Source organism: Psammomys obesus, unplaced genomic scaffold (assembly GCF_907164565.1).
Source record: "Psammomys obesus unplaced genomic scaffold, mPsaObe1.curated_primary_1811, whole genome shotgun sequence".
Taxonomy (NCBI): Eukaryota; Metazoa; Chordata; class Mammalia; order Rodentia; family Muridae; genus Psammomys; species Psammomys obesus.
The window spans coordinates 4,254,607-4,279,936 of NW_026585626.1; the positions used below are offsets into that span (position 1 = coordinate 4,254,607).

At 41.1% G+C, this 25,330-nt stretch overlaps 1 protein-coding gene across 4 annotated transcripts in view; it reads left to right on the forward strand.

The window, feature by feature from the left end:
* Supt3h (SPT3 homolog, SAGA and STAGA complex component) overlaps positions 1-24,928 on the forward strand; it is a 344,588-nt gene extending 319,660 nt beyond the window's left edge. For 3 of the 4 annotated variants that reach the window (XM_055612450.1, XM_055612464.1, XM_055612456.1), the window contains exon 12: positions 24,458-24,928. In XM_055612450.1, coding sequence (XP_055468425.1) covers positions 24,458-24,721 — 264 coding nt within the window. In that variant the 3' untranslated portion in view covers positions 24,722-24,928. The remainder of the gene's footprint in view (positions 1-24,457) is intronic. The other variant, XM_055612473.1, reaches the window with a different exon arrangement.
* The last annotated feature ends 402 nt before the right edge of the window (positions 24,929-25,330 follow it).

Genomic DNA, 25,330 nt, shown 5'->3' on the forward strand with positions numbered 1-25,330 from the left:
CTTCTTCTTCTTCTTCTTCTTCTTCTTCTTCTTCTTCTTCTTCTTCTGATGTCCATCCTCTTTGCCTTTCAGGATGGGGATTGAGGAGAAAGGGGAACCCTCCTCCACTGCTGGTGGGAATATAAACTTGTACAACCACTCTGGAAATCAATCTGGTGCTTCCTCAGATAACCAGGAATAGCGCTTCCTCAAGATCCAGCCATACCACTCCTAGGCATATATCCAAAAGGGGCTCAAGTACACAATAAGGACATTTGCTCAACCATGTTTGTAGCAGCTTTATTTGTAATAGCCAGAAGCTGGAAACAACCCAGATGCCCCTCAACTGAAGAATGGATACAGACATTGTGGTACATCTACACAATGGATTACTTAGCAATGAAAAACAAGGAAATCTTGAAATTTGCAGGTAAATGGTGAGAACTGGAAAGGATCATCCTGAGTGAGCTGTCCCAGAAACAGAAAGATACACACGGTATATACTCACTCATATAGACATATAATATAGGATAAACCTACTAAAATCTGTACACCTAAAGAAACTCACCAAGAGAGAGGACTCTGTCTACGTGTATTCTTACTATAAGGTCGTAGCAAGTCACATGGATTCATTTTAAAAGGTCGTGCTATCAGATCTTGGTTATGAGCCTTGCCCTTTAACAGCTGAGCCATCTTTCTAGCCAGTTCCCTCACATTTTTATTCAAGAAATAAGAAAATAAAAATCTACTTAGAAGACTTTAGGGGAAACATTTTAACTGAATTTCTTCAAGGAGACCTCATTCTGCAGAGTGATGGCTCTGATAGAGAAGTCGCATTTCTCCCTGCTCAGAGATGAGCAGCTTGGTCAGTCAGTTTGAAGTTAAATTCATTTCCCCAAAATTGTCTAATCATCTGTGCTGACAGCCATACCTGCAGTGGGTCACCAGGTACTGTCAATAGTTCCTCACATTGTGGTGACCCCAACCCTAAAATTACTATTTACTGCTTCATAGCTGTAATTTTTCTACTGTTACGAATCGTAGTAAAAATATCTCACATGCAGGATGTCTGATATTGACCCCCCCCAAACGGGTTGTGACCCACAGTTTGAGAACCACTGCTCAAAGAGTACCTATTTGCTAGTGAGCAAATCAACTCCAGCTCGTTCAGACAGTTGAAAAATGTCAAGCAATTCTTAGTGATTTGCCTCTATTCCACTCCCGTATTTTGGTAAATACCATCTACAGATGTTTCAAAATATTTTCCTAAGAAGCATTATTTACAGGTATTTAAAATTATTGAAACAGTTTCTGTCAGGAAAGCTAAAGGCAGTCCTGTCCCTCTGGTCTCCACATGGGTTGTGTGTGTACACTTTCCTCACATGAGCTAAGTTCATGCCTGTGTGTACCACCTGTCTGCCACCAACAGCCACATTATCCTGAGTTCCCACAAAAGACTTGGTCCTAAGGATGCAGTTTCCACACCAACAACTCGTAACCATGATCTGAATGTGTCTCTGCATGAGGCAGTACCATATTGTGAATACATGTGAGATTATTTATGATTGAAGGAGTGGAAAGCCATGGAATAGGTATATCTACACACATATGTGTGTTGTTTCTTTACATACATAAAGGTCCACTAATTGATTGATTAAGTCACATGTAGATAGGCTGAGGACATATAAGGCCTGTAATAAAATAGCCCCCGCTTTTTCTGACAAAGAGCCAAAAAACTGATAAAAGAAGTTCAGTATTTTAGCCGTAACTTCCAAAATTCATGTCTGCTTGCTCAAGAGTGTTTTTTGTCTTCTAGCCACAGAGAGCAGTTGGAGCGGGTGGATCATTTTATTTCGATTGCTTCTCCAGCACTAGTCCTGAGGGACAGACTTGATGATCTAATGGGTCTTTTCCATCTCTAATATCTATAATTTTGGCTATCCTGTGGCAGCTTCTTATTGCTTTAAATAAGCCATCTTAATTTAAAAAACATACATCTGGATTTGACCTGCCTAATATATGTCAAGACATGTGTGTCCCTCTAAAGTCTCCCCAGGGACTCTCTAAGAGACAAACTGAACAGAATCAGAAAAGGGGGGAGAGGGAGAAGAGCTATGAGTCAAGCAATTTTCTGTTTATTTTATTTAAGTTTTTATTTTTCAGTAATGAGACTATTCCCTAGGCCTCCTTAAATCGTTTATTGGTTAAAATTTAATCTGAGCCTTAGTGTATTCTTACTTGAGCAATTTTTAACTTTCAAATTCTGTTTCTTGGAAGTTGGCCTTCCATTAACTAGCATTTTGGTTCCCAGCCTCCAGTCATCCTCTCTGACCAACTCTTGGCCTCAGATCCAGTGTGCAAGTTCTCAGACTCCACTGTCCAAAAAGAAGTAGCTTCTATGCATTGTTCCAGATGTCAGCCAATGATGGCTCTGGCCAGGCCTGCTAGGAGGATTATTACATGTGGTCGCAGTCCATCTTCTCCCCAGCTAAACGCCTCACCATCACAGTGCACTGGCTTTCCTACATGGACCACTGTACAGAATCCAGCTCCTCGCTAGCCCTCCATCTGTGCAGTCTGCAGGAGAGCTAGCCTTTATTTCTTCTCAGCCAGTGTTGTTCATTTGGTATGGAGGTCTTGTGAGCTGTTTTCAGTTAATCTTTTCTTCTGTGCATATATTGTTACTGCCTGAGATTATTCTGCCAGACAGGAAGAACACAGGACAGTGTCTGTGTTCTTGTCCATGGAGCTATTCTTGTCTTCTTTGAAGGTGAATTCAGCCTTAGTTACATTCTCTAACTGTTTCTCTAGGTTATTCCAGTTAGAGACAAATCAAACCAGGGTAGCAATTGAGGTTCATTTGGAGGGCTCATGCACACTAAAATGAAACAAACACAGTGCAATTTTGTACACTGATTTATTCAACAAGTACTTGCTGGCCACATGCCATTTCCCAGGCACCTCATTAAAATACATTAAACCCTTCCCATGTGTGATACCCAGAGTGTCAGCTACAACTTAGTTTGAATCAAAGTCAGTCACAAGGTATCATTCATTTCAGTTGTTTAGTCATTTAAACTAAAATAATGGCTTAAAGAAAGCTGGGCATGTGAACACGTGCCTCTAATTGCAACACTGGAGAGTCTCAGACAGGAGAAGAGTGAGCCCTAGTACCTGGACTACACCATAAAGCCCTCTCTCAGAAAAACAAAACCATACCAACCAGTATCCTGAGTTCATTTGCCTGAGGGCACAGGTGTGTGGACTGAAGCAGTGGGAACAGTAGACTTGGACATTAGCGGGACTCATTGTGCGTCCCAGCTCACTATGTCCATGACATTTAGACAAGTTAGCCAGCCTTCCTGAGCCACACTTTGCTTATTTAAAATCAAGGTAGTAACTGCACCTGCTTCCCATGCTGAGCTTCATGTGTGATGAGCCTGTGGAAGAGCCTTGTCAGCAATTAACTATCGTGGGAATGTGCATAAGTGTGTTGCAGTTGGTGCCAGCAGAAAATGTTTCAAAAGCTAAGCAGTCAGGACCCCTGACTAACTCCCAGTCCTTGAAAGAAAAGGCTTACTTACATGGTCGTCCACAGGACAGCCCTGGTTTGCAAGGGCTAGTTTCAGGCTAGGCATGTAGCTTCATGGTAAGCACCTGCTAAGCATGCTTGAGGTCATAGGTTCAGTCCCCAGCACTGGACAAAGAAAAGCAAACCGCAGTTACAGAGATCACACAGATGCACCCAGAATATTCCTGGACTGAAGACAACAAAAAATAAGCCTCAGAATGAACCTGAAAGATAAAATGCTAGTTTGATATTTTTAACCAAAATTAATGTCTCCCCACTCTGCTTGAGCATTCATGTAGGGTGCCATGTGGGCCTTAAAATATTTTTTAGCTCTCCAAGCTATGTGACTCTATGTCTCACCAGCCACTGTTGGAATAACTCACTTAGCTAGGGAGATTAAAAAATAAAAACTAAGAATTAAAAAAATCTCCAGGAGCCAGTAAAGATGAGCACGCACGCAAAAGGACTGTGGGTGTTAGATACATGTCTAATAAAGTGGTAGTGAGAATGACTGCTCCATAGTCTTGCAGGCAGAATAGATGTCCTTGATCTTTGGCTCATCAGAACAGGCAGAGGAAATACAGCAGGCATTTCAAACATTCCGTAATTACAAAGCTTCTATTTAGAAATTGATCTCAGCTACTAGAATAGCGGTAGAGTGGGTTATGTGGCATCAGACATTTGTGAACAATAATGCAAGTGTTGTTTTCACAATCCTTGTTTCCTGCCATGTTTCTATAGTGCTAATCTGGGATGTTGTAACCGTTTGGTTGTTTGCCTTCAGTGCACAAGTGATTTGATGGTGACCAGGTTTGGGAAAAGAGAGCAGAGCTGTAAAGTGGTGAGAAAAGGGACCAAAGGTCAAAGATGGTGTTCTAAAGCGTGCTCCCTCACACAGCCTCTCATGCAGCAGTTCCCTAGGATTCAATTTCAAACACTCCATAAGACTGGAGGGGATAGGAGCTCCACAAGGACAGAAAAAAAAATGGGCACAGGAATATTTTCTGACACAGATACTCCAACCAAGGACCATTCATGAAGATAACCTAGAACCCTTGCACAGATGTAACCCATGGCAGCTCAGTGTACAAGTGGGTTCCCTAGTAAGGGGAACAGGGACTGTCTCTGACATGAACTCAGTTACTGGTTCTTTGATCATCTCCCTCTGAGGGGGGAGCATCCTTACCTGGCCACAGAGGAAGACAATGTAGCCAGTCCTGATGAGACCTGATAGGCTAGGGTCAGATGGAAAGGGAGATGGACCTCGCCTATCAGTGGACTGAGGCAAGGGCATGGGAAGAGATGAGGCAGGGACTTTGGGACACAAAGTGAATAAACTGTAATTAATAAAAATAAATAAATAATTTTTTTAAAAGACAGTTCAATGATGGTTGATCCCAGCCAGGTAGGCATAATCCCAGGAGGGTCGCTATAAATTTAAGGTCAACTGGGTCTTCATAGCAAGGTCCAGGATAGCCAGAAATGCATAGTGAGACCCTGTCTCCAAAGAGAGAGAGCTCTTTGGAGCTCTCTCTGTTTCTATTTTGCACCCGTGTGATTTAGTATGCTGTGAGTCCCAAGACATCCTATTTTATTTCTCTTATATGTGTTTTCCACCATAGTGCCTGGCATGCAGTAGGCATTCAATAAGTGTTTGGCAAAATTAATTAGGCTGTTTCTGTAAATACATGCACATTTATCTTGGTCTTAAAAATAACTCTATTCATATATTTTTTCTATTCATATTAACTCTGTTTGAATTTTTTTTTCTTTCAAATAAAAATACAGTGTACTGTCAGGTAGACAGCCAACACCAGATTCACTAAGTATTATTTCCCATTTTTTAGTACTCATCAAGTCCCAACACCCTCTGCTTGTAATATTTAATTGCTGGCGATTCCCCAAACCCATATTTGTTTCACTTTACAAAGGTATAATTTATATTCAATATGAGTCACTTTTTCAAATTAAGTATATAATTTGATGTTTTGACAAATATATATTTGACGATGCAGTGACGAATGTGTAAAGTTGTAGTGACAGCTGAAACCACTGTCACAGTCGAGACACTGAGTGTTTCCCTTACTGCAAAAGAATCTGTCTTCCCCCATTATCTCCAACTAGCTCTGTCAGCCCTGATCCATTGTCTGATCTGATAGTGCTCCCTTTTCTAGAATGCCGTCAAATGGAACCACACGTGTATGCTCCTCTGGTGCTGACTTTCTTCACTAAGCACAACCCATTGTAATCCACTGTGTCTTACACATACCATAGTCCATTTAGTTTTATCATAAAAGAGTGTGCCACCCTAGTAAGGGGAACAGGGGCTGTCTCTGACATGAACTCAGTGGCTGGCTCTTTGATCACCTCCCTCTGATGGGGGAGCAGCCTTACCAGGCCACAGAGGAAGGCAATACAGCCAGTCCTGATGAGACCTGATAGGCTAGGGTCAGATGGAAGGGGAGGAGGACCTCTCCTATTCAGTGGACTTGGATAGGAGCATGGGAGGAGAAAAGGAGGGAAGGTGGGATTGGGAGGGGATGAGGGTGGGGCTACAGCTGGGATACAAAATGAATAAATTGTAATAAATAAAAAAAAATATTTAAAAAAAAAAGAGTATGCCTTCTGGGATAAGCAACATTTTGTTTCCATAATGGACATTTTGAGGTATATCCAGCTGTTGTCAGTTCTAAGCAGAATTCACATAAAAGCATGTACACATTCGTATATAAATCTTCATGCAGACACATTTCATTTCTCTTGATTGTTTTTTATTTGTTTCCAGTGCTGTGTGTCAACCCAGGCCCTCACACAGGGTATGCAGGTCCTTGCCCACTGGCCACCCCAGCTCTTGAATTCTCCATTTTTAAAGCAGTCCAATTTATCTTATTTCCTGTAGGTGCATCAGCAGTGAAACTCTGCTTATTATTGCTAAGAAAAGTTTTCTCTCAGGAAAGTGTCATCTTCTGGACACGTTGCGTTTCCTAAGTTTAGGCCTACTCTTCATTTGCATTGAGTATTTGCATCCAGTGTATGGGAAGAGATGTGTTCATCCTGTGCATGCGAGTGTCCAGATGTCCCACGATTGTGTTTTCAGAGACAGCAAGTGCTCATGAATTGTGTCCACACTTTTGCTGTTGGTCTCTTTTGGTGCTGTTGTCTATACATAGTCCATTGATCTACTATCCTGTCTAGGTGCCCACTCTACATGTACTTCATTGCTTTAACATTTTATTATATTTTCAATCAGATGGTGTTTCGTTGTCCTTTCAGTTTTATTCTTTGCTTAGTCTCTGCCTCAGTCTCCTTCTCCCTCTCACTCTCCTTCATATAGGCAGCTTGCCTCTTTTTTCAGAAAAGCTCCTGAAATTTAGAAAGGAATGAGTGTGGAGAACATCATCTCTCAGTTTATCTTCCAGGTCTTTCAGCTTTCGTTTGAGGATGTGCACTGTGGTGAAATTGCCCTAAGCTGTGTTTGCCATGTGCTTGTGATTTATAAATTTTCATTTATTTTGGTCATTGCTAGGATGTTTTTTTAAGTGTTCTTTTTCTTCTGTTGACTCTGTGCCCTATAACCTTTCAAAACTCATTAGTTCTACTAATATTATTTTTGTGTGTTCTTAGGTGCTTCCTACATAGACAATTTTATTTGTGAATTGAGGCTTTGTTTCAACATTTTTAAACTTTCATGGCTTCATTTCTGGTTTGTTTGTTTGTTTGTTTGTTTGTTTGTTTGTCTTTCAATAGCATTTATGATGAACTTGGAGTGGTGAGAGTGGGTGTCCTTACTTCATCTCCATCTTCTGGGAAATGTTCAGGCTTTCCCGTTCAGCTTGATGTTAGGTCTGGGTTTTCCCAGTGTCTTTCTTTCATCAGAGTGAAGAGTGCCAGTGCTTTATGTCTGTCTGCTGTGTCTCATTTCAGCTTCTCCAAATATATCATTTGGAGTCCTGATCTAAAATTATAATTTGATGCTGCAAAGAATGCCTGTTTTAGATTTATTATTTCATTTGTGTGTGCGCTACATAAGCTTATGTGTGCCATGTGTGTGCAAGTGCCCAGAGAGGCCAGAGAGCACAGGATCCCCTGGAAATAGACTTGCAGGCAGTTGTAAGTCACTGATGTGAGCGCTGGCAGCCATACTTAGGTCCTTCAATAAGAACAGCTTGACCACTGAGCAGTCTCTCCAGCCCCAAGCCCGTCTTTCTAAAAAGCTCACCACTCTATCTGTTCCAAGACTGGGCTTTAATTTATGGATATTTCTAAACATTTCTAGCAATATGAATGCCTTTTATTTTACCTAGTCCACCCACCATTTGAATGGCCACAATATGCCTAGGTAATACTTCCCTTCTACAAAACGGTGTTTCTTTTCTAAAGTCAGCAGGCATGTGCTAATTATTTATTTGACAGTTTCATAATGTATATAAGGAATTTAGCCATTTTTACCCCTTACCTTCTTTCATCCTCTCTCTCTTTCTCTCTTCCATTGAAAACCTGCTTCTTTCCAATAATCTCCCATATGATCCTGTCTGTGTATGAGACAGAAACACATACACTGAGTTTAACTGGAGTTACTTGCATGAACATGGGTGAAAGACTATTTACTGGCTTGTGACCACTTCAATGGCTCCTATCTCTCTTGCCCTCCTCCATTCCTAACCTTGTATTGAAATGATCTCAGGCCAATTACATGGCCTCACAGCCTGACAAGTTCATCATTAAACTGATGCCAGGTCCTTATCTTTGTAGAACTAACTACTTTTGCATTTGTTTTTAAATCCAAGTTATTTTCATAAGGTTTCATAACTACTCAATGTCTATTGTACAAAGTTCTTAAAGCCCTCAGTGTTTCTTACTGAAAGATTTATCATCTAATTCCCGTGGCTAAAAGAGCTCCATGTACTTTTGCACCCATATTTTGTTGATGCATTTGTATGCCATAAACAGAGGTATTTATGCTTTGGTTTCTGCATGGCTTCCTCCTTTACTTCATTCACTTTTGGATTTTCTTCCCATTTGTTTGTCTGTCTGTCTGTCTATTTGAGATAGGATCTTTCTATGTAGCCCTGGCTGTCCTGGAACTCATTATGTAGACCAGCTGACCTATAATTCACAAAGATCCACCTGCCTCTGCCTCTCGAGTACTGGGACTAAAGGTGGCTATCACATTGAGTATCATTATCAAAGGGACAACAAAATCCACCCCATCTCTGTCTCCTTAGTCAGTCCTGTTTATCTTCATAGCACCTATCCCACCTGTCCTACATTCATATGTATCTTTCCATATCTGAATATATAAATGGATATTCATAATATATCCCCACTTTGTATGGCTGCTGAAGGCACTTCATAAATAATCATGAATGAATGAACTAATTAATTAATGAACAAATAGGCAGATATCATCCAGGGACACATTTGAGCCTGAGTTTCCCCGGGAGCCTAAGCACACATTGAGTTCTAGCTGCAGAGGGAATGTATGTTTCCAGATATACAGACTAGTGCAATTAATAAAATCTAATTAATTTTATCACTGATGACTAATTACATACTTTGTTTGTAACTAACCAGAAAAAAAAAAAATTACTCCAGTGAGGGTGTCCTTAGCATTATTTTTTATTTCCTCAAATGCCATTTTTTTACTATAATGTATTTTTGTAATATCCCATTATACCTTAAAAAGATGGAGTTACTCATCCTAAGGATTAATAGGCTGAAAAGAAATGGACTTGATCTTACTTACTGGTGTTAGTCCCATTATCAGGAACCTTGCCTTGGGGCTCAGGATTTCGCCTAGTTGGTAGAATGCTTGTGTAGCATGTATGAAGCCTTAGTTATGATCTCCCAAATGTCATAAAGCCAGCAGCGTTATTTACACGTGTAATTCCAGCACTGGAGTGGAGGTATCCAAGACCAGCCTGCACCTACCTGAGACCTGGCCTCAAGAAGAAATTGCTTTTAAAAGTCTGTAGGCCTTATCCCTCGAAGGCCAAAACCTGAGGCTGACTTTATGTCTCCTTGTATTTTCACAGTGTTAAAGACAAAAGAACCAGTCTTAAAGATAGCTCTGTAAGGTCTCCTTCTAGGCTTATCATTTAGGAAAGTGTTTTTGTTAATATACATTGGAAAAACAGTGAGCCCTCACCTCTGCTGCGAAAGCTAGATGGGAAAATCTTCCTGGCTAGGTGGAAGTAGAACTGACCTCATGTTGACCCTCCCAGCCCAGAGCATTCGTGATGCCAACACTTTTAAAGACTTTTTTTTTTTTTTTTAATTCAGGATTCTGAGGGTTTGTGCAATGGCCTCCAGTTCTAGGTTTGCTGGGCTGAAGCCAGATGCTATCTTGAACACCACACAAATCCAAATAAGAAAATGGTCTGAGCAAGTAGATGCCATCCTGTCTTAGTTGTCTAGGAATACACTAACAAAATACCAGCAACTGAGTGGCTTTAGCCGAAGAAATCACTGCCACACTGCTCTAACCACCTCAAATTAATCAACTGCATCTGAAAATAGCCTATTTCCAGATAACGTCACTTTCACTAATGCTAGGAACTAGTATCTTTTTTAATAACCTGTTGAGCTGCCACAAGTAAGATCAGCTGTGTAGCCTGCCACAGTACTGAGAATGAATGATTTTTGAATGGCATATCTAAATCATCTTCTGCCAGGCTTGGGGGTCATTGCAAATGAAGGGTCAGAAAGAACATAGGAACCCAGGGAAGGTTGGAGTGCTGTGGAACCTGACTTCCAGGCATGGCATAATAGTTTCATGCTTTCTTAATTTACTTATTTTTTATTCACTTTACATCCTGGTTATAGCTCCATCCCACCTCACCTCCCAGTCCCACCCTTCCTCCCCCTTCCCCTATTCCTCAGAAAAGGGGAACCCCCTTCCTGTCCATTCCAGCTCATCAACTTGTATGAGAACTGAGCGTGTCCTCTTCCCCTGTGTCCCGGTAAGGCAGTCCCGCCAGGAGGAAGTGATCAAAAAGCTAGCAGGAAAGTGACAGTTGAATTCTTGAGCTCAGCTGTGATCACCCGTGTGCTCTCTGTGCTAGATTAAAGCCAGTCATGGAAGAAGTGGGGGCTTATGTGACCCTTTCCCTCACTAAGGATTTAGAGAACACTAATGGTTGATGGGCAAGAAAACACTATTTGTTTCATGATGTAGCCACTGGAAGGTGCCCATCATCCTGAAAAGAAACCCTCACCCTCCCCTGTAAACACCATAATGAAACTCACTGTATCACACACACAAAAAGAGGATCAGGACTAATGAGAGGGGAAGGAGGGCAAAAAGGGGGAACAGCATATTATCTGATAAGATACATTCTGGACTTACATGAAAATGTCATAATGAAACCCATTATTATGTATAATTAACATATGCTAATAAAAACATTAGAAGAAAAGCAGCAGTACATGAATCATACATGGCCCTGTTGAGTTTATCATATTGAAACATATAAGAAAAGCAGTTCATCGTGACACTCGTCAGGTGATAGTTCCACAAACTTGCTATCCTCACCTCTTTGTTTTCAACATTCTTGAAAAGCACTAATTAGAGAAAAACTCTGGAACGCGTTCCATCTGCCTGCTCATTTTCAGTAGAGGCTGGCTTATCTCTGGGTGCATCTGACTGTGGATAAAATGGAGGGGGGTCAGGAAGCTGATCTTTGGCATCATCTCATCTCATCTCTGCACACAGCACAGACAACTCACGGCAATGAGACTCTATGCTGAGACTTCAGATGCTTGTAGCTTAACACTAGTCCACAAGTCCTCTTTGAATAGCTGAGTCCTGCTATAGTCTCCTAGGATGGCCCATCATGCTCTGGGGCATGGCCAGTATGCTTGATAACTATTTTAGATTTTATTATATCTTATTATAATCAAAAGTAGAAATGTGAAATGCTTGATGCTTACTCAGACCTCACATTTTGCCAAATACTTCCATATCCAAACCTAAATTTCTCCAGAGTTAAATTGCATCATGTTTTAAGATATTACAACCTTCATCTTTTTTTCACTAAAAGCCTAACTTTTTAATGTCTTCATATGATTATGCTTATCTGAATTGGAAAGAAGGCAGACTCTATATGTTCATTTCAGCATGGGTGGCTAAAGATAGAACAGTCAATGCATGAAAATGGCCTCAATTGAGTAAATTAGCAGAATCACAAAAGGAAACCACGGTAGGAAATAGTTTTACAGACGTAATTGCTGAAATTCTCTAGTGAGTGTGTCAATCTGTACTAACTAAATAAATTTGTTTATAGACATGCTCTGCATTAGCTTCCACTCTTCTGCAGCCCTTTGCCAAGCAAAATCTCACTAGAAGTAGGATGTTCACACCCAACTCAGAGTTTCTTGGATAAATATTTTTATTATATAAAGACCAAAACCACTTTTACAAATTTCAGAGTTTGATTGAAATACTATATTTCTTTACGTTTGTTTATTTTTCTTCCATCTTTTTTCCAGGCAGCTATGTGTACATGAGCTGTCTGTGTGTGTGTGTCTCTCTCTCTGTCTTTCTCTCTCTCTCTGACCTCCCACAGCTCAGCTGTACAGGATGCTGGCTACAGTCACAGGAGGTCAGCTGGTCCTGTGTGTAAAGGACTAGTCTGCCATCACTGCCACCAACAGATGGGCTGGAGAGGTGCAGACGCATTTGCAAAACGACCCTTCTTCCCTTCTCCTGTAGCCTGATTGAAGTGGTTCTTTGAGTCATTCCAGGGTGGAGACTGTACAGCCTAAAGCTGCGCTTTGTGCAATATTGTCTCCATTCCATTCAAGGGCTGCACAAACAGAATACAGAGAGGAAGAACTCTTCCAGTCTTCCAAAATCATAGTAGGAGTTCATGAAATGTCATACCTGGTTTTCATAAGAATAACTCTGATCTCAACTTTGGCCAACTCTTTGTAGAACTGGTGCTAAATTTTGCCTAGGCCTTTTAAAAGATCTGTGCTTAACTAATGAAATTACATATTTTAATATGTTAATTAAATTGAATATATTAAAACTGAATATCTTAAAATTATCTCAATTAAAAGTACAACTAGACCATTCATTCTTTATAAATCTAAACTTCCTTGCTGTCTTCAAAATAATATGATTAGTAAAGAATTGACTTAGATAACAGCATGTCAAGGGGATCTAGGTCTGTGCAAGAACTTAATTACTGGGGACCCCTAAAGTCTACCTGTAGAATTTACTCAGTACCTAACAAAGTGAGCACTTCCCTACTGTACCATATTGTAGGTTCCCATAGATACCATATCTGTCTTAAGATGGTTCTTTCAGTCATTTAACATGATAGCTCTTTTCTTAGTATGCTTTCACACCATAGGAAACTTTTTGTTCATAATATTTTGGAGGTAAAACTTCAGAATAGCTAAGGCAAACTGTAAGTGTCCATAGAAATTCTCTTGGTTGTTACAGAACTTATAAGGGTGCAATATTTGCAGATTAAAAGAATATGCTCCCAGTGCTACCAGAACATCTATCTAACTTGGCCAAAAAAAAAAAAAGCAGAGGCATGGGAAAAGCATGCCCCCAATTGTCAGTCTGCAGCTGTTGCATTCAGTTTCCAAATAAATGGTAAGGAAATAGTTTAAATTAATATAAAGAATTTAACCAGGCACAGTGACACACACCTGTAATCCCAGCACTCAGGGAGGCAGAGGTAGTCAGATCTCTGAGTTCAAGGCCAGCCTGGTCTATAAAGGTAATCCAGGACAGAGAAACCCTCTCTCTAAAAACAAAAACAAACAAAAAGACAAACAACAACAACAACAAAAAAGAATTTATGCTAAGCCCTGCAGCAGTGTTTCAAAACAATTAATAAAATGCTTCTGTAACATGAGTGTTTCTTAGGTGATTTTGTTAGCCCTTCCAGTGCACACATTCTGGGTTGGTGTCTTGGATTTAATGTGTATTCACCATAGATGGTTATTTAAGAACAAAATGAATCATGTTCTTCCTCAGAGTCTAACCTAGGGCATTCTTGTCTCCTGTTTATCACCTTCCATTCACAGCTCAGGTTTCAGCTGTGTCGCTTCCTCCCAGAAGCCTCCATAGCCAAAACCATCTGCCTCTGCTGCTGTCTCATCTGATGTCTGTTATACTCTAGTATGACCTTCATCATGCGTGTCAACTCTTGTTCAGTATGAGTCTCCCACATCAGATTCCTCCCACAGAAAACAGCAACCACCCCCACCCCATGACCCTGCTCTGTCAGTGGTGCATTTGATGAATGAATGAATAAATAGATGGATGATAGCAGGTTCACACAGAAACATGCCTTTTCATACCAAATATGATAGTAACTACGGTATCCTGTTCACGCATCATTTTGAGTGGCCATTAGCTTCAATACCTTTTAAGAACCTGAATTATAATTTATATGCTGTTCAATGAAGTTGTTATCAACCATGGGCAAGCATGTATTCCTGGATATGTTCTGACTCCTGGGTTGTGTTTTTTGATTGGCACAGGCTGCACAGGTTTGTTTGTTTTGCTTGCTTGTTTGTTTGTGTTTGTTTTTAGTCTTCTGCTAGACGCAGAGCTGAAGGAATGTTTGCTCTAATGGATTTCAGCATTGCTTCCATCTAATCCTTCTTTGCTTTTATCCTTTTCTTCTCTATTTGAATGGGAATTTTAACATTTCATACAGTGATATTTTGAAAGTATGGCACTTGGTTTTGATTCTTAGTGACCCACGTTTGCATTTCAGAGTACACTCTGAACAGTGTTGAAACTATTAAGACTGTGAGAGCTCTTGGAGATGGACTAAGACATTTTTTCTTATGGGCCAACAGGTATGGAATGTTAAGATTTAAGGAGATGTATGTGGGTATCAAACTGACAAAGGTGGACTTGTGACAGTTAATCTTGTCAACTTGGTTGGACTGGGAACCACCTCCTAAGAGATAAGTAGGACATACCTCAGAGTGTGTCTAGGATTAGACCACATAAAGGGGCTCCCTGAATATAGGCAGCACAATCCCACCAGACTGAGAATGTGGAGATGGAATAGAAGAAGGAAGTGGGAAAAGCCAGCAAAAGCAGCCATTTTCCATCTGCTTCCTGGTTTGGATAAGGAATGTGGTCTTTGATGACCCTCTGCCATGTTGGAGCAAATCTTCTGAAAGCATGAGTCAAAATAATCTTGCCTCCTTGTAACTTGTCTCTCTCAGGTCTCACAACCAAAGGAAAGCAACTAACATACCAGGCCTACCATGTCTTCCTATTCCATCCATCTTGCTGGAAATAGCTAGATTTCATTTTCTTTAAGAGTTTAGGTAGGTTTTGAGTTCGTTTCTGTAGGAGGTGAAAGAGAACGATCAAGTTTCATTCTCCTTCCTGAGGCTTTTTTCAGGACCACTTTTTACAGAGGCAGTGTATATTTTCTTCAGTGTATATTTTGGGCACCTTTTGTCAAGAATTTGTTGGGCATGGATGTGCAGATTTGCTTCTCGGTTTTCTATTAGTGTCTGTATCTGTTTTGTACCGACTGTTTTGCATACTATGACTGCAGTACACCCTGAAATCAAATTTTATAGTACCTCTAGCTTTGTTCTTTTTGCTCAAGCTTGCCTTGGCTCCTTAGTGTCTTTTGTGATTGCATATGAATTTTAAGGTTATTTTTACAATTCTGTGAAGAGGATAAAATTGAATCTGCAAATTACTTTTGGTTAGTGGACATTTGAACAGTTAATTCTTCTAATACATGAACACAGGAGCTCTTTCTCTCTTTGTGTTCTTTTATTTCTTTTACCATTGTCTTGTAATTTATAGTATAGTGGTCTTTGTTAAGTTTCTTCCTAGTTATTTTATCGTGATGGGATTGCTTTCAAGATTTCTTACCCAGCAAATCATTAGTACAGCTATTTTATGTTTCATTTTGCATCTTGCTACTCATAACTAAAAACTTAAAAATTTTTGTGGCATATTTAGGTTTGGGTACATATAGGATCATGCCATCTGTAAACAGACCATTTAGCATCCTTCTTCCTATGTTTATGTCTTTTGTGTCCTTTTCTTGCCTAATTGTTAAACCCCCTAGCAGTATGCCAAATGAGAGCAATATGACAGCCTTGTGCTGCTGGTGTTATGGTGTTGGCTTTAGCCCTTTCATGCTCAGCCCTTATTTGATGAATTGTGATACTTCTGTGCCTGCTTTCTTCTTATCATGAAGGGATTCTGAATCTTACCCATTTTTTTCTGTATTTAACAAGATGATTATTTTTGTCCTTTATTCTTTTAATGTACTCTTTATGTTTGTTGGTTTCATGAGTTGATAGCACTGGTATCCCTGGATTGAAAGCATTTTTATTGAGGAGTATGATCTTTTTGATGTGCTGCTGAATTTGATTAATCCCTCAACATTATACCCTCAACACAGAAAGATAAATCAAATAGCAATTTTATGCCTTCAGGGGCAACTGGTCAATTAAGAGAAATGAGAGTTAATGGTTGATAGAGCTGAGCCCCCTATCTTTGTTGTTTCTGTTAATAATTCCTACTAACTTGGCACCTTTCACATATATTATAGATGTCTTTGCTGCTTGGGACAATGGTAGACCTCTGTATTTTGATTATTCATAAAGTATCTGAATGAAAGCTTCATATTACTGGCATTAATTATGAACTCTAATGTGTTTAAGTTTATATGGTATTGTGGAAAGAATGGTGTTTACATGGGAATTATACACTTTCCATGCCATGAAATTGCTAAAGTTGACATTTACCAAAAAAAAAAAAAAAAAAAAAAAAAAATTTGTTCTAAAACACAATATGGCTTATACCAGCCACTTAATTATTTTGCTTAGTAAGAACAATAACTAACATATTTCTCCTACAATTTGAAATGACCTGGACAATTAGAAATGATAACTTCTAATAACTACATTTAGCAATTTTTGTATTTATAAGGCCAAACCAATTTGGCAGTATCCCAAGCATTTAATAAAGTAAGAATCTGAGACACAGTTAGAACACAGCCTTCACAAAATTGACAAAGTGGGCTGTAGACATGGCTCAGTGGTGATCAGCACTGCCTGCTCTCCCAGAGGTCCTGAGTTCAATTCCCAGCAACTACACGGTGGCTCACAAAAAGGATAAAGTGTACGGAAGCGCTCACTTATAATTCCAGTGCTTGGGAGGCGGACACAGGCCAGAGGCTGAGGACAGCCTGGGCTATATAGTGAGACTTCTCCGCAGATCCAGGCAGGCAGGCAAGGCCCTCTAGGTTTATGAATCCCAGGTACGTACAGTAGAATAGATTTCAATGTTGTATCTTGGTTTTTCCCATTTTTGCCAGCCAAAGAAGACCTCTTATTTAAAGGGCACTTTCCCCTGCTGCTCTTAAATCAGGCTGTGCTGTCTAACTAGGTGCCACCATGACTTTTCACAGGATATCTATTACATGGGGGAAGTCTAGAAAAAGGAAAACATTTGATGAAGAGCCTTGCACATTTACAAAACTGTCCATCATGTGTTTTAGTTTAGATTCTCTGAAATATCAGAGTTGGAATGAAATTATCAAAAGGAATAAGTCACATGGCAGTGTTGCAAACAAGCTGTGCCTATTTGTATTTATGCTTGCTAATGAAATTCAGCCATGATTTTCACTTTGATTTTAAATGTCTGAGACCACCATTCAGTTTTATTCATTATAATTAAATCTCTTGGCCACACGCAGACACAGCCGCAAAGAAAGGAGGCATATTTTATCTTTTAAGAAACTATTACATAGCTTTGATATGAAGTCCCGGGGCTTCAAAGTTTTTATATTAAAGCAAAGCAATAGGCTCTGAGGACATTCATTTTCCTAGGCAAGTGTAGGGACCAAGAAGAGGCTCAGATGTTGAATCCAGCAAACACACAGGGGCATGGCTGAAACAACTTGATACAGTCTCCAGCAGTGCTGTCGGAAGAGAGATAGAGAAGAGGCTAGTTCTCACCAGTATGTAAATGCTTAGTGGAGTTTTAGGCAGTCATCTGTCAATTATAGGAAAATGGGTGAAACTGAAGATCATGCTAAGCAAAAGCAGCTAGTCCTAGACAAATACAGTCTGCTTTCTCTCACGTACAAAGTGTGAACAGCATACAAATGTGAGAGGAGCAGCTTGAAGGACAGAGGGGAGGCAGTGAGGGCAAGCATGGACATGGGTCTTTTTGAAAACATCAGAAACACACTCTTCTAGGCTTACTAAACCATTACTGTAAGTATTAACAACTGGATGAAAAGAGTATTTTAAATGAAAAGGCTGGTGGTGGACAAACAACCTGCCCACTCTAAAGAGTGGGAGTACAGTAAGGCAGAGAGAAAGCTGACTGAATTGACCCGTGACACATTGACACATAAAATTCAGAAAAGTGCCGCCTTCACAGCCCCAGCTCAGCTGGATGTCCAGTAAGCCAGACATTTAGCAAGGTCTTATGAAAACCATCATCCCAATACAAACCACTGCCTCCCTGGCATTCTCTACCAGCAGAGCCAGGCAAGACTGTCAAGCCAGTCTCAGCCCTGTGGGATAAAGCACTCAGGAGACTGTCCATGGCACTTTTCTGTGGCAGATAATCTATCCTACACTTAATGAATGTATAACCCAAACCTTTTTATTGTCACTTATTCCGCCAAAGTGGCCAAATCCAAACAGATCCAGGCAGGCTGTGGTATGCATCTAACCTTGAATCAGACACCAGGCACAGCCTTGATAAGACTTGACCAGAAACATACAGGTGTCTCAAATGTTCTAAAGATACACACATTGACTGCAGAAGCCTCACCCAATTTTATCCTAACTGTTTAGATATTTCATCCATTTATCAAAATCAGTCCTCATAGCACTCAGGGATGGAATGGCCCTCTGAGCATTGTGAATCTGCTCTATACAAGAGTCATAAACAGGACAGAAGCCTCTAGCTACCCTGCTGTACTATTTGAGGCATCAAGTCCCCATCCTCTACTCCCTCTACTTTTGTTCCACTCCCAAGGGTCTTAACCAAACAAAAAAAACAATGAAACCATTTCTTTGCCTACATCTGTTTTCCCTGTTAAAGATAAATACATAGCTCTGGGCAGGGTAAGAAGTGTCTGTGAAGAGCCCCAGACTGGGCCAGGGTCCCCAGGCTCTCCCTATAGCACCATGGATGGACTACTCCCTTTGGGCATTACTGTCTTCATCCGCTGAAAATTAATTCCAGAGTACTATTGTGCCTTGATTGTAGATGTTTGCAAAGGGTTTATTCAACTTAGTTCCACGGGCTTACTTTCCAAATGCCTTTGAGTATGGTATTAAACATGTTGTGGCTAGCAACCTAGCTCTGTCCCTTAAGGATGGCCTCTCAGCATCTGGGAAGAAAGCACAGTCTGTAGACAGCTTAAAGTGAGAAATACTACACTGGAGAAACCACCAATTCTCTGGGAGAAGCTATACTGTGAGCACTAAGTTCATCAGATATTCTTGTTAGGTTATTACTGAGATATACCATTTGTTGCTCAGTCACAACAGATTCTGAATGTGGCTGTTCACAGACAAACCATCTTGGGGTCCTATTAATCATATATCTATGCTACTACCTTAGCAGCCCTCACTTTACCTCCAAAACCGAAGGGTGTGCTTCGAAATAACACTAGACCCTAAGTGCTCCAGGTGTGTGTGTGTGTGTGTGTGTGTGTGTGTGTGTGTGTGTGTGTGTGTGTGTGTGTTGATGTTAGTAGACAACCTTGATCATGGGTCCTCAGTAGTACGTGTGTCCACTTTTTTTTGAGACAGGTTTCTCACTAGCCTAGATCTCACTAAGTAGTACAGTTAGCCAAAAACACCAAGGAAGCAAAGCCCCAGGGATCTCCCTGAACCTGATTCCCCAGCACTGAGATCACCAGGCCCACCCCACGACCAGGCCCAGCATTTTACTGAATGGACCCTCTCTTCAGTCCTTATGATGTCCAACTTTGAAGGTTTGTTTGGGATGTTTGTTTATTTGTTTGTTTTTAAGCTTCCCAAATGATTTGGATGTGGTTTTCTAAATAATATTCTTCAACACACCTTGAAGAGTAAGTCCTGGTTGGGAATGCCTCCAAGAACTGTCCCTGCATTCTGAAATTTAGTATCAGCCTGATGGATTTTAAATCTTAATTTACTCCCTAAGTCATGTTTAGCAAGAACTGAGTTTGTTATGTGTCAATAGTAATCCAGAGAGAATAAATTATGATAGATGGGTCGGAGTATTTTGTTTGAATGTAAGACTGGAATATGGGAAGAATGTGGGCTCCATGTTTTAAATCCTAAATCCACCACTCACTAGTCATACACTTCTAAAACATGAGACCCTTTGAACTTGTTTGTGGTAAGGCTCAAATTAGATATGGACATGAAAATACTTCACAAACCATGTATTCCCACATTTTTCATCTTTTTCTCCATCCTTTGAGAAATATTAAGAAATTCCATGCTTTATATTTTTATCTAAAATTAAATATTTTTATTTAATTTTAAAACAAACAGAAAGGCCACTTTGTTTTCTCTTTTTCTTCCTTAAGAATAGCTCTTTTACACATTTTCTTTATTGCAGTGAATATGATGTTCAGCTGAAAGCACAGTGATACCAAGGTCTGTCTCCATTGTCTCTGTGTCCTTACACCACCCAGCATACTGCAGTTTACACAGAGCAGGGCTCAGTAAAGCTCGGCCAAAATCTGATGTATAGGAACCCAGTGGAAACCAAACTGCCTTTGTGAAGCCTCGGATAAGTGAAGTATTTGTAGGGGATTGGAGCCTGGGACAGTGAAATGATTGCTTTTTTGTATGGGAAGTTTGAAAAGCAGAAAGCAGGTACAGTGAGAGTAAAATTAAATCTAAGTCTGAGCTAGGAAGAGGGAGGAAGGGCTCTGATCTAAAGGTACTGATTTATCAAGTGCATGGCACATAAAACGTTCAACAATGTGTACTGGAATAACAGGGTAACTTTTGGATATAACCCATGAAAACAGGAACAACCCAATTTGGAAATAGTGTGTTCACTAGTTTATCCATGTACAGATAACAAAACAATGTGGTATTCTGAAAGTACAGCTCACACTCTGAAAGGCCCATGGCCCTGTGCACACTCTGTCTGCCTCTACTGATAGATTCACATCCAGGCACTGCCCATTGATACTAATGTCAAAAACTTGGAACCAGCTGCATTCTCAATTTTAAAAAGTATAAAAACAACCAGAAATTGTAAAATACAATGTTTTTATTATCATTATCATCTTTGTAGCTAACTTTAGGAGAAACTGAAATGTTTGGGCTTTCAACAGATCCACAAAGTAGCAAATGACCATTGAGAGCAGCTTGTTTTGATGGAAATAAAGCTCAGAGGTGGCTGTTTCTACCCAGTCTGAATTCTTATAATCAGAAATGTGTATAAAGATGTGAGCCTGGGACTCATTCATAGGATTCGACAGAAGAAAAGTGAGCTACAAAGCAATTTGTGAGAATGTGTGTTCTGGAAGGCCTCACAGGCAGTGTTTAAATTTAGTTTCTACATTCACAGCACAAATACATGAAACTCACAGTTGACACAGAGATGAGTTGTCTTCCTCTGCCTTCCTGTAGAGATGCTTTCTTTACATGAAAAGATGCCAAATTTGAGATGTTCCCATGCTTCCCTTCCATAGGCTCCGTCCGCCCATCACACATCTAAAGGCTGGAGCAGTGGTTCTGGCAGGAGGCCATGGGGAGCTGACTGACTTCCCTTCCCTGAGTCCACATGCTTGTTTTTTCCTTTGTGTTGGGACTAGAAAAGAAGAGCTCGTAGAAACCAGACTCAGCTCTTTACTTGGCTTTCCCCTCTGTCATGGCTCCTGGAGGAGCTTTCTTTAAAGCCTGTGATCCGTGTAAAGGATGGTGATAACCCAAATGTGACAGTGAATCAACCTCTAGAAAGGGTCCTTCTCAATACTTAAAGAGCCATTTCATCCCAGCCCCCTGGAAAGGTTAAACCTGGCCATTTGTCAGATAAACAACCCAAGACTCCATCTCTCACTAAGCCTCTCTCCCCAAGCAGAGACCACTATCCATTCACCTGTAGGGAGAAACCCACTTCACTCACGGGTCCACATACCTCACTCTGTGTTTCAAGTATGAGGTTACATGAAGGGGTGCCATTGTGCTTGAAAAATGTAGACTATCAGAGTCAAGAGCTGAACTTATCACTCTCCCATAAGCCTTTTGGAGGCATCATAGCTGGGCACTCAGTCAAGGTTGAGCCCCTGGCCTATACTATAGGAAAATGCTCTCTGTTTGAGGTATCTCTATTGTTTTGACATTGGAAATTGTCATTGACTTTCCTGATCTATTAAAGCTCTCACATTTGGTGTGTTGTCATTTTCATTTGTTTCAAAAAATGTTCATTTCCCTGCTGGCTCTTTCAGTACACTCATTGGTTAGCATCTGCCTTACTTTCTGTGCCTTACGTTCTTCTTGGTTAGTCATCATTCTGATCTATTGTGATCTAAGTAGATAATATGATTTCAGGTTTTCTGAGTTTATTGTGACTTCATTCCTGGCCCAATTTCCTGGAGAAATTCCAAGGGCTGATGAGAAGAATATGAATTCTGCCTCCTCAGTAAAATGTTCTGTAAATGTCCATTAGGTTCCTTTACTTTACGATATGATCCAAGTCATGTGCTTCCTTTCTGAGGAACTGGAGAAACAACTCAGTCACTAAGAGCACTCTCTGCCTGTGCAGAGGACCTGGGGTCAGTTCTCAGCACCAAGGCAGCTCATAACCATCTGTAACTCCAATTCAGGGTGCTTGATACCTTCTTCTAGACTCAGAGGACAGAAGGCACCAACAGGGTGCACATACAATACACCAGGAAAACATTCATAGACATAAAATATAAATATTTTCACAGGGCTGTGGACCATCTCCTGGTTCCAAAGGACATACATGATATCAGGGAGGTTTGTCACCAGCTGTGGTCCCAAATCCCAAAGCTGTGGTAGAAATTGCCCTAGGTCTCCCAAGGCCTATGCAGGTGATATTTGGTCTTATGACACATAGACTTGGAGGAAACCTTCACTAGACCCCACAGGCTGAGCACAGTAGTCTGAAATGAGTGTCTTTGGCATCTGCCCTTCTAGAGCATATGACATAGATGGGCTTCTCCTCAGGTTACATGGAGAACACTCAGCTGGGGATGAGACCTGAAACCTCAATAGCCACAGCTCTGCACCTGCAAAACATGAATATGATATGTCCTGTGGTAGCCAGGGACAGGCTGTGGGCTGGGAGAGCAACCTGCCCTCTGGGTGTACATAGATGTGCCAGAGGTTGGGATGCTGGCAGCTGCGTCCCTGGAACTCCGCAGTGAATTCAGAACCTTCCTGGATCCCAGTGGACAGGTGCAGACAAAGGCAGACATTTGCAACACCAGCCACACTCCCAATGTTGTGGGTTGAAAGGAAGGCCTTAACTGGGTGCCATGAGGCAAGCAAGCATGGACTCAGACTTGTGGATGTTACTGGCAGTGGTCCTGAAGCTACAGGACACAGAAAGGACTGTCTTCCACCCAATAAAGGACATGACAGCCATGTCTTCTTATGATATCAGGGCCCTGGCTCCTGGCCCACAAGGCACAGTGGCATCTTGCATCATGCTGCTGTGCAGTTTGGTTTTGGGGGTCAGTTAGGGAAACCCAAAATGAGTTCCTTCTTGGCTCAGAACTTGGCAAGAATCGCTGGCGCTTCCGTTTCCCTGTTCTTACCCTGTCCTGGAGAGGTTGAAGGTGCATTTAACCTTTTTCTTTTCCCTGGCCCTTAGTGATTTTCAGCATTCAACTCTCATTCTGGTTCATATGTGGTACAGCTGTGCACAGGGATGCCTGTTCAGCAATTTGGGCTGCTCACCTTTGTGGATGTCCCACAGGGCGATGGCTGCCCTAGAGGTGTCGAGCTGAAAGTGCCTGGGCTCCTCATTAGCCCCAGGGTTGTTGGCTTGAGAGAGGCAAGCAGTCCTAATACGAAATTGTTGCCATTTTTACATTTTTCTGAAAACATGTTGTCAAAAATTGAAGTTATAAGTTGAAGGTATAGATGTTACTCTTGCCAGTTAAATGATACATAGCATGCCAGGGAGGGGCTTTCATCCTCAGTCCTGGCTTTTAGCTGTGCTTCTCTTTGTCACAAAGTAAGAGTCCCCGCAGTCATGAGCGGCCACTGCTAGCCAGGTCTTCCCACTCTAAAATGCAAAATACTTAGCAGGAGATGAAAGGTGCAGTGTTGCTATCTTTACCTGGAATCCATTGTATTGTTGCAACTAGTGTCCAGTTTCGAAAGCGACAATTTATGCTACCATGCATCTGTATATCTGCCTCCACGTGCTTCTACAGAGAGGCATTTTCCTCACTGCCAGTAATGTGCAGTGTGCCTTTGACAACATACTGTAGAGAGGAGGAAAGGCCTCCATTGGTGTCTGTTCCCACAGCCTTCTACTCCAGACTATAAATTAGGCCTGGGAAGACAGTAATGAGTCAGTAATTTATAGACTATTACAATGCTTAGTTAGAACTGACTGTGGAGCAAGTTGAATAGAGAACACATGTTTCCAAAAGACAAACAGACCCAGTACATCTCTTCCTTGGCTGAACCAACCCCAATCCATTAACAGGACAAAATGGGATGCCTTATTTTGCATATCACCCACTTCCCCAAAATAGACTCCCTAACCACTTGTTAACCACACACTGACTTTAATAGACAGAACGGTCGCTATAGCTTTGCCACCAGAAATATTCATATTAAGCACCCTATTAGCTTGTAGCCAGCAGTCTACAAAACAGGAAGAAAGCCCCTGCATCCTCTCTTCGATCAACTTGATGTGATAATTCATTGCAGATTTCTTTGTCTTTGACAGAGTGCCTACCGAAGGAGTGGGATGGCTTTCCTGGCTTGCTGAGGGGACCATGGCTGTGCCTGCTGCAAAGAGAGGGAGTGGTACATCGAGCTCATTATTCCCTGTTCCGGCTGAAAATAAAATATGAATTTACCTTCTCCTGCCCTAGGGAGTGGCCTGGTTTGTTTTTGACTCCCAACTGTCTAACTCCAGCCTTTCCCCAGCCTCCTTGGCCTTGTTTACCAAATGGGGCATTGCCTAATTAATGGCAGGATGCTGAGGATGATGTGTAGGTGGACAAGAATGCACATAACACAATTTTGAATTCTGAATTTGGCCTGGATTTGCTGCCCTCAGCTCATAAATCTTAAAAGCAGTGCTGTATGTTTTTTCCTCCAGTGTTTAGTCTGCCTTTTATATGATGCATTTTTATGATTCAGATTTGGGACCTAAGAGACAAAATTAAAATGAGTCAGTCTACCCTTCCCACTGACCCAGCGACTGTGCTTTCTGTCGTTGATTCTCTCTATGTGTTTTAGAAGCAGTTCTCTTACAAATGTATACTCATCGAAGATTTACCTGGTGAGACAAGCCACCTGCTCCCTCCTCTCCATCATCTGACTCACTGAAGAGGTCATTTTCATGCCTTCCTCCTTCCACTCACAGAACTTGCAGTGTCCATCTCCACTTCCCTACTTTTCCAGCTGAACCTCCCCCAAGCCACGATGCACAGGTGCGCACACCTGTTTACACACACACACACACACACACACACACACACACACACATATATACTGAGCATGGCTTCCATGCCCTTTGAGAACCATCGTCAAAAAGCAGGAGCATGAGGATTTGGGTCTTCACGTAAGCCCTTC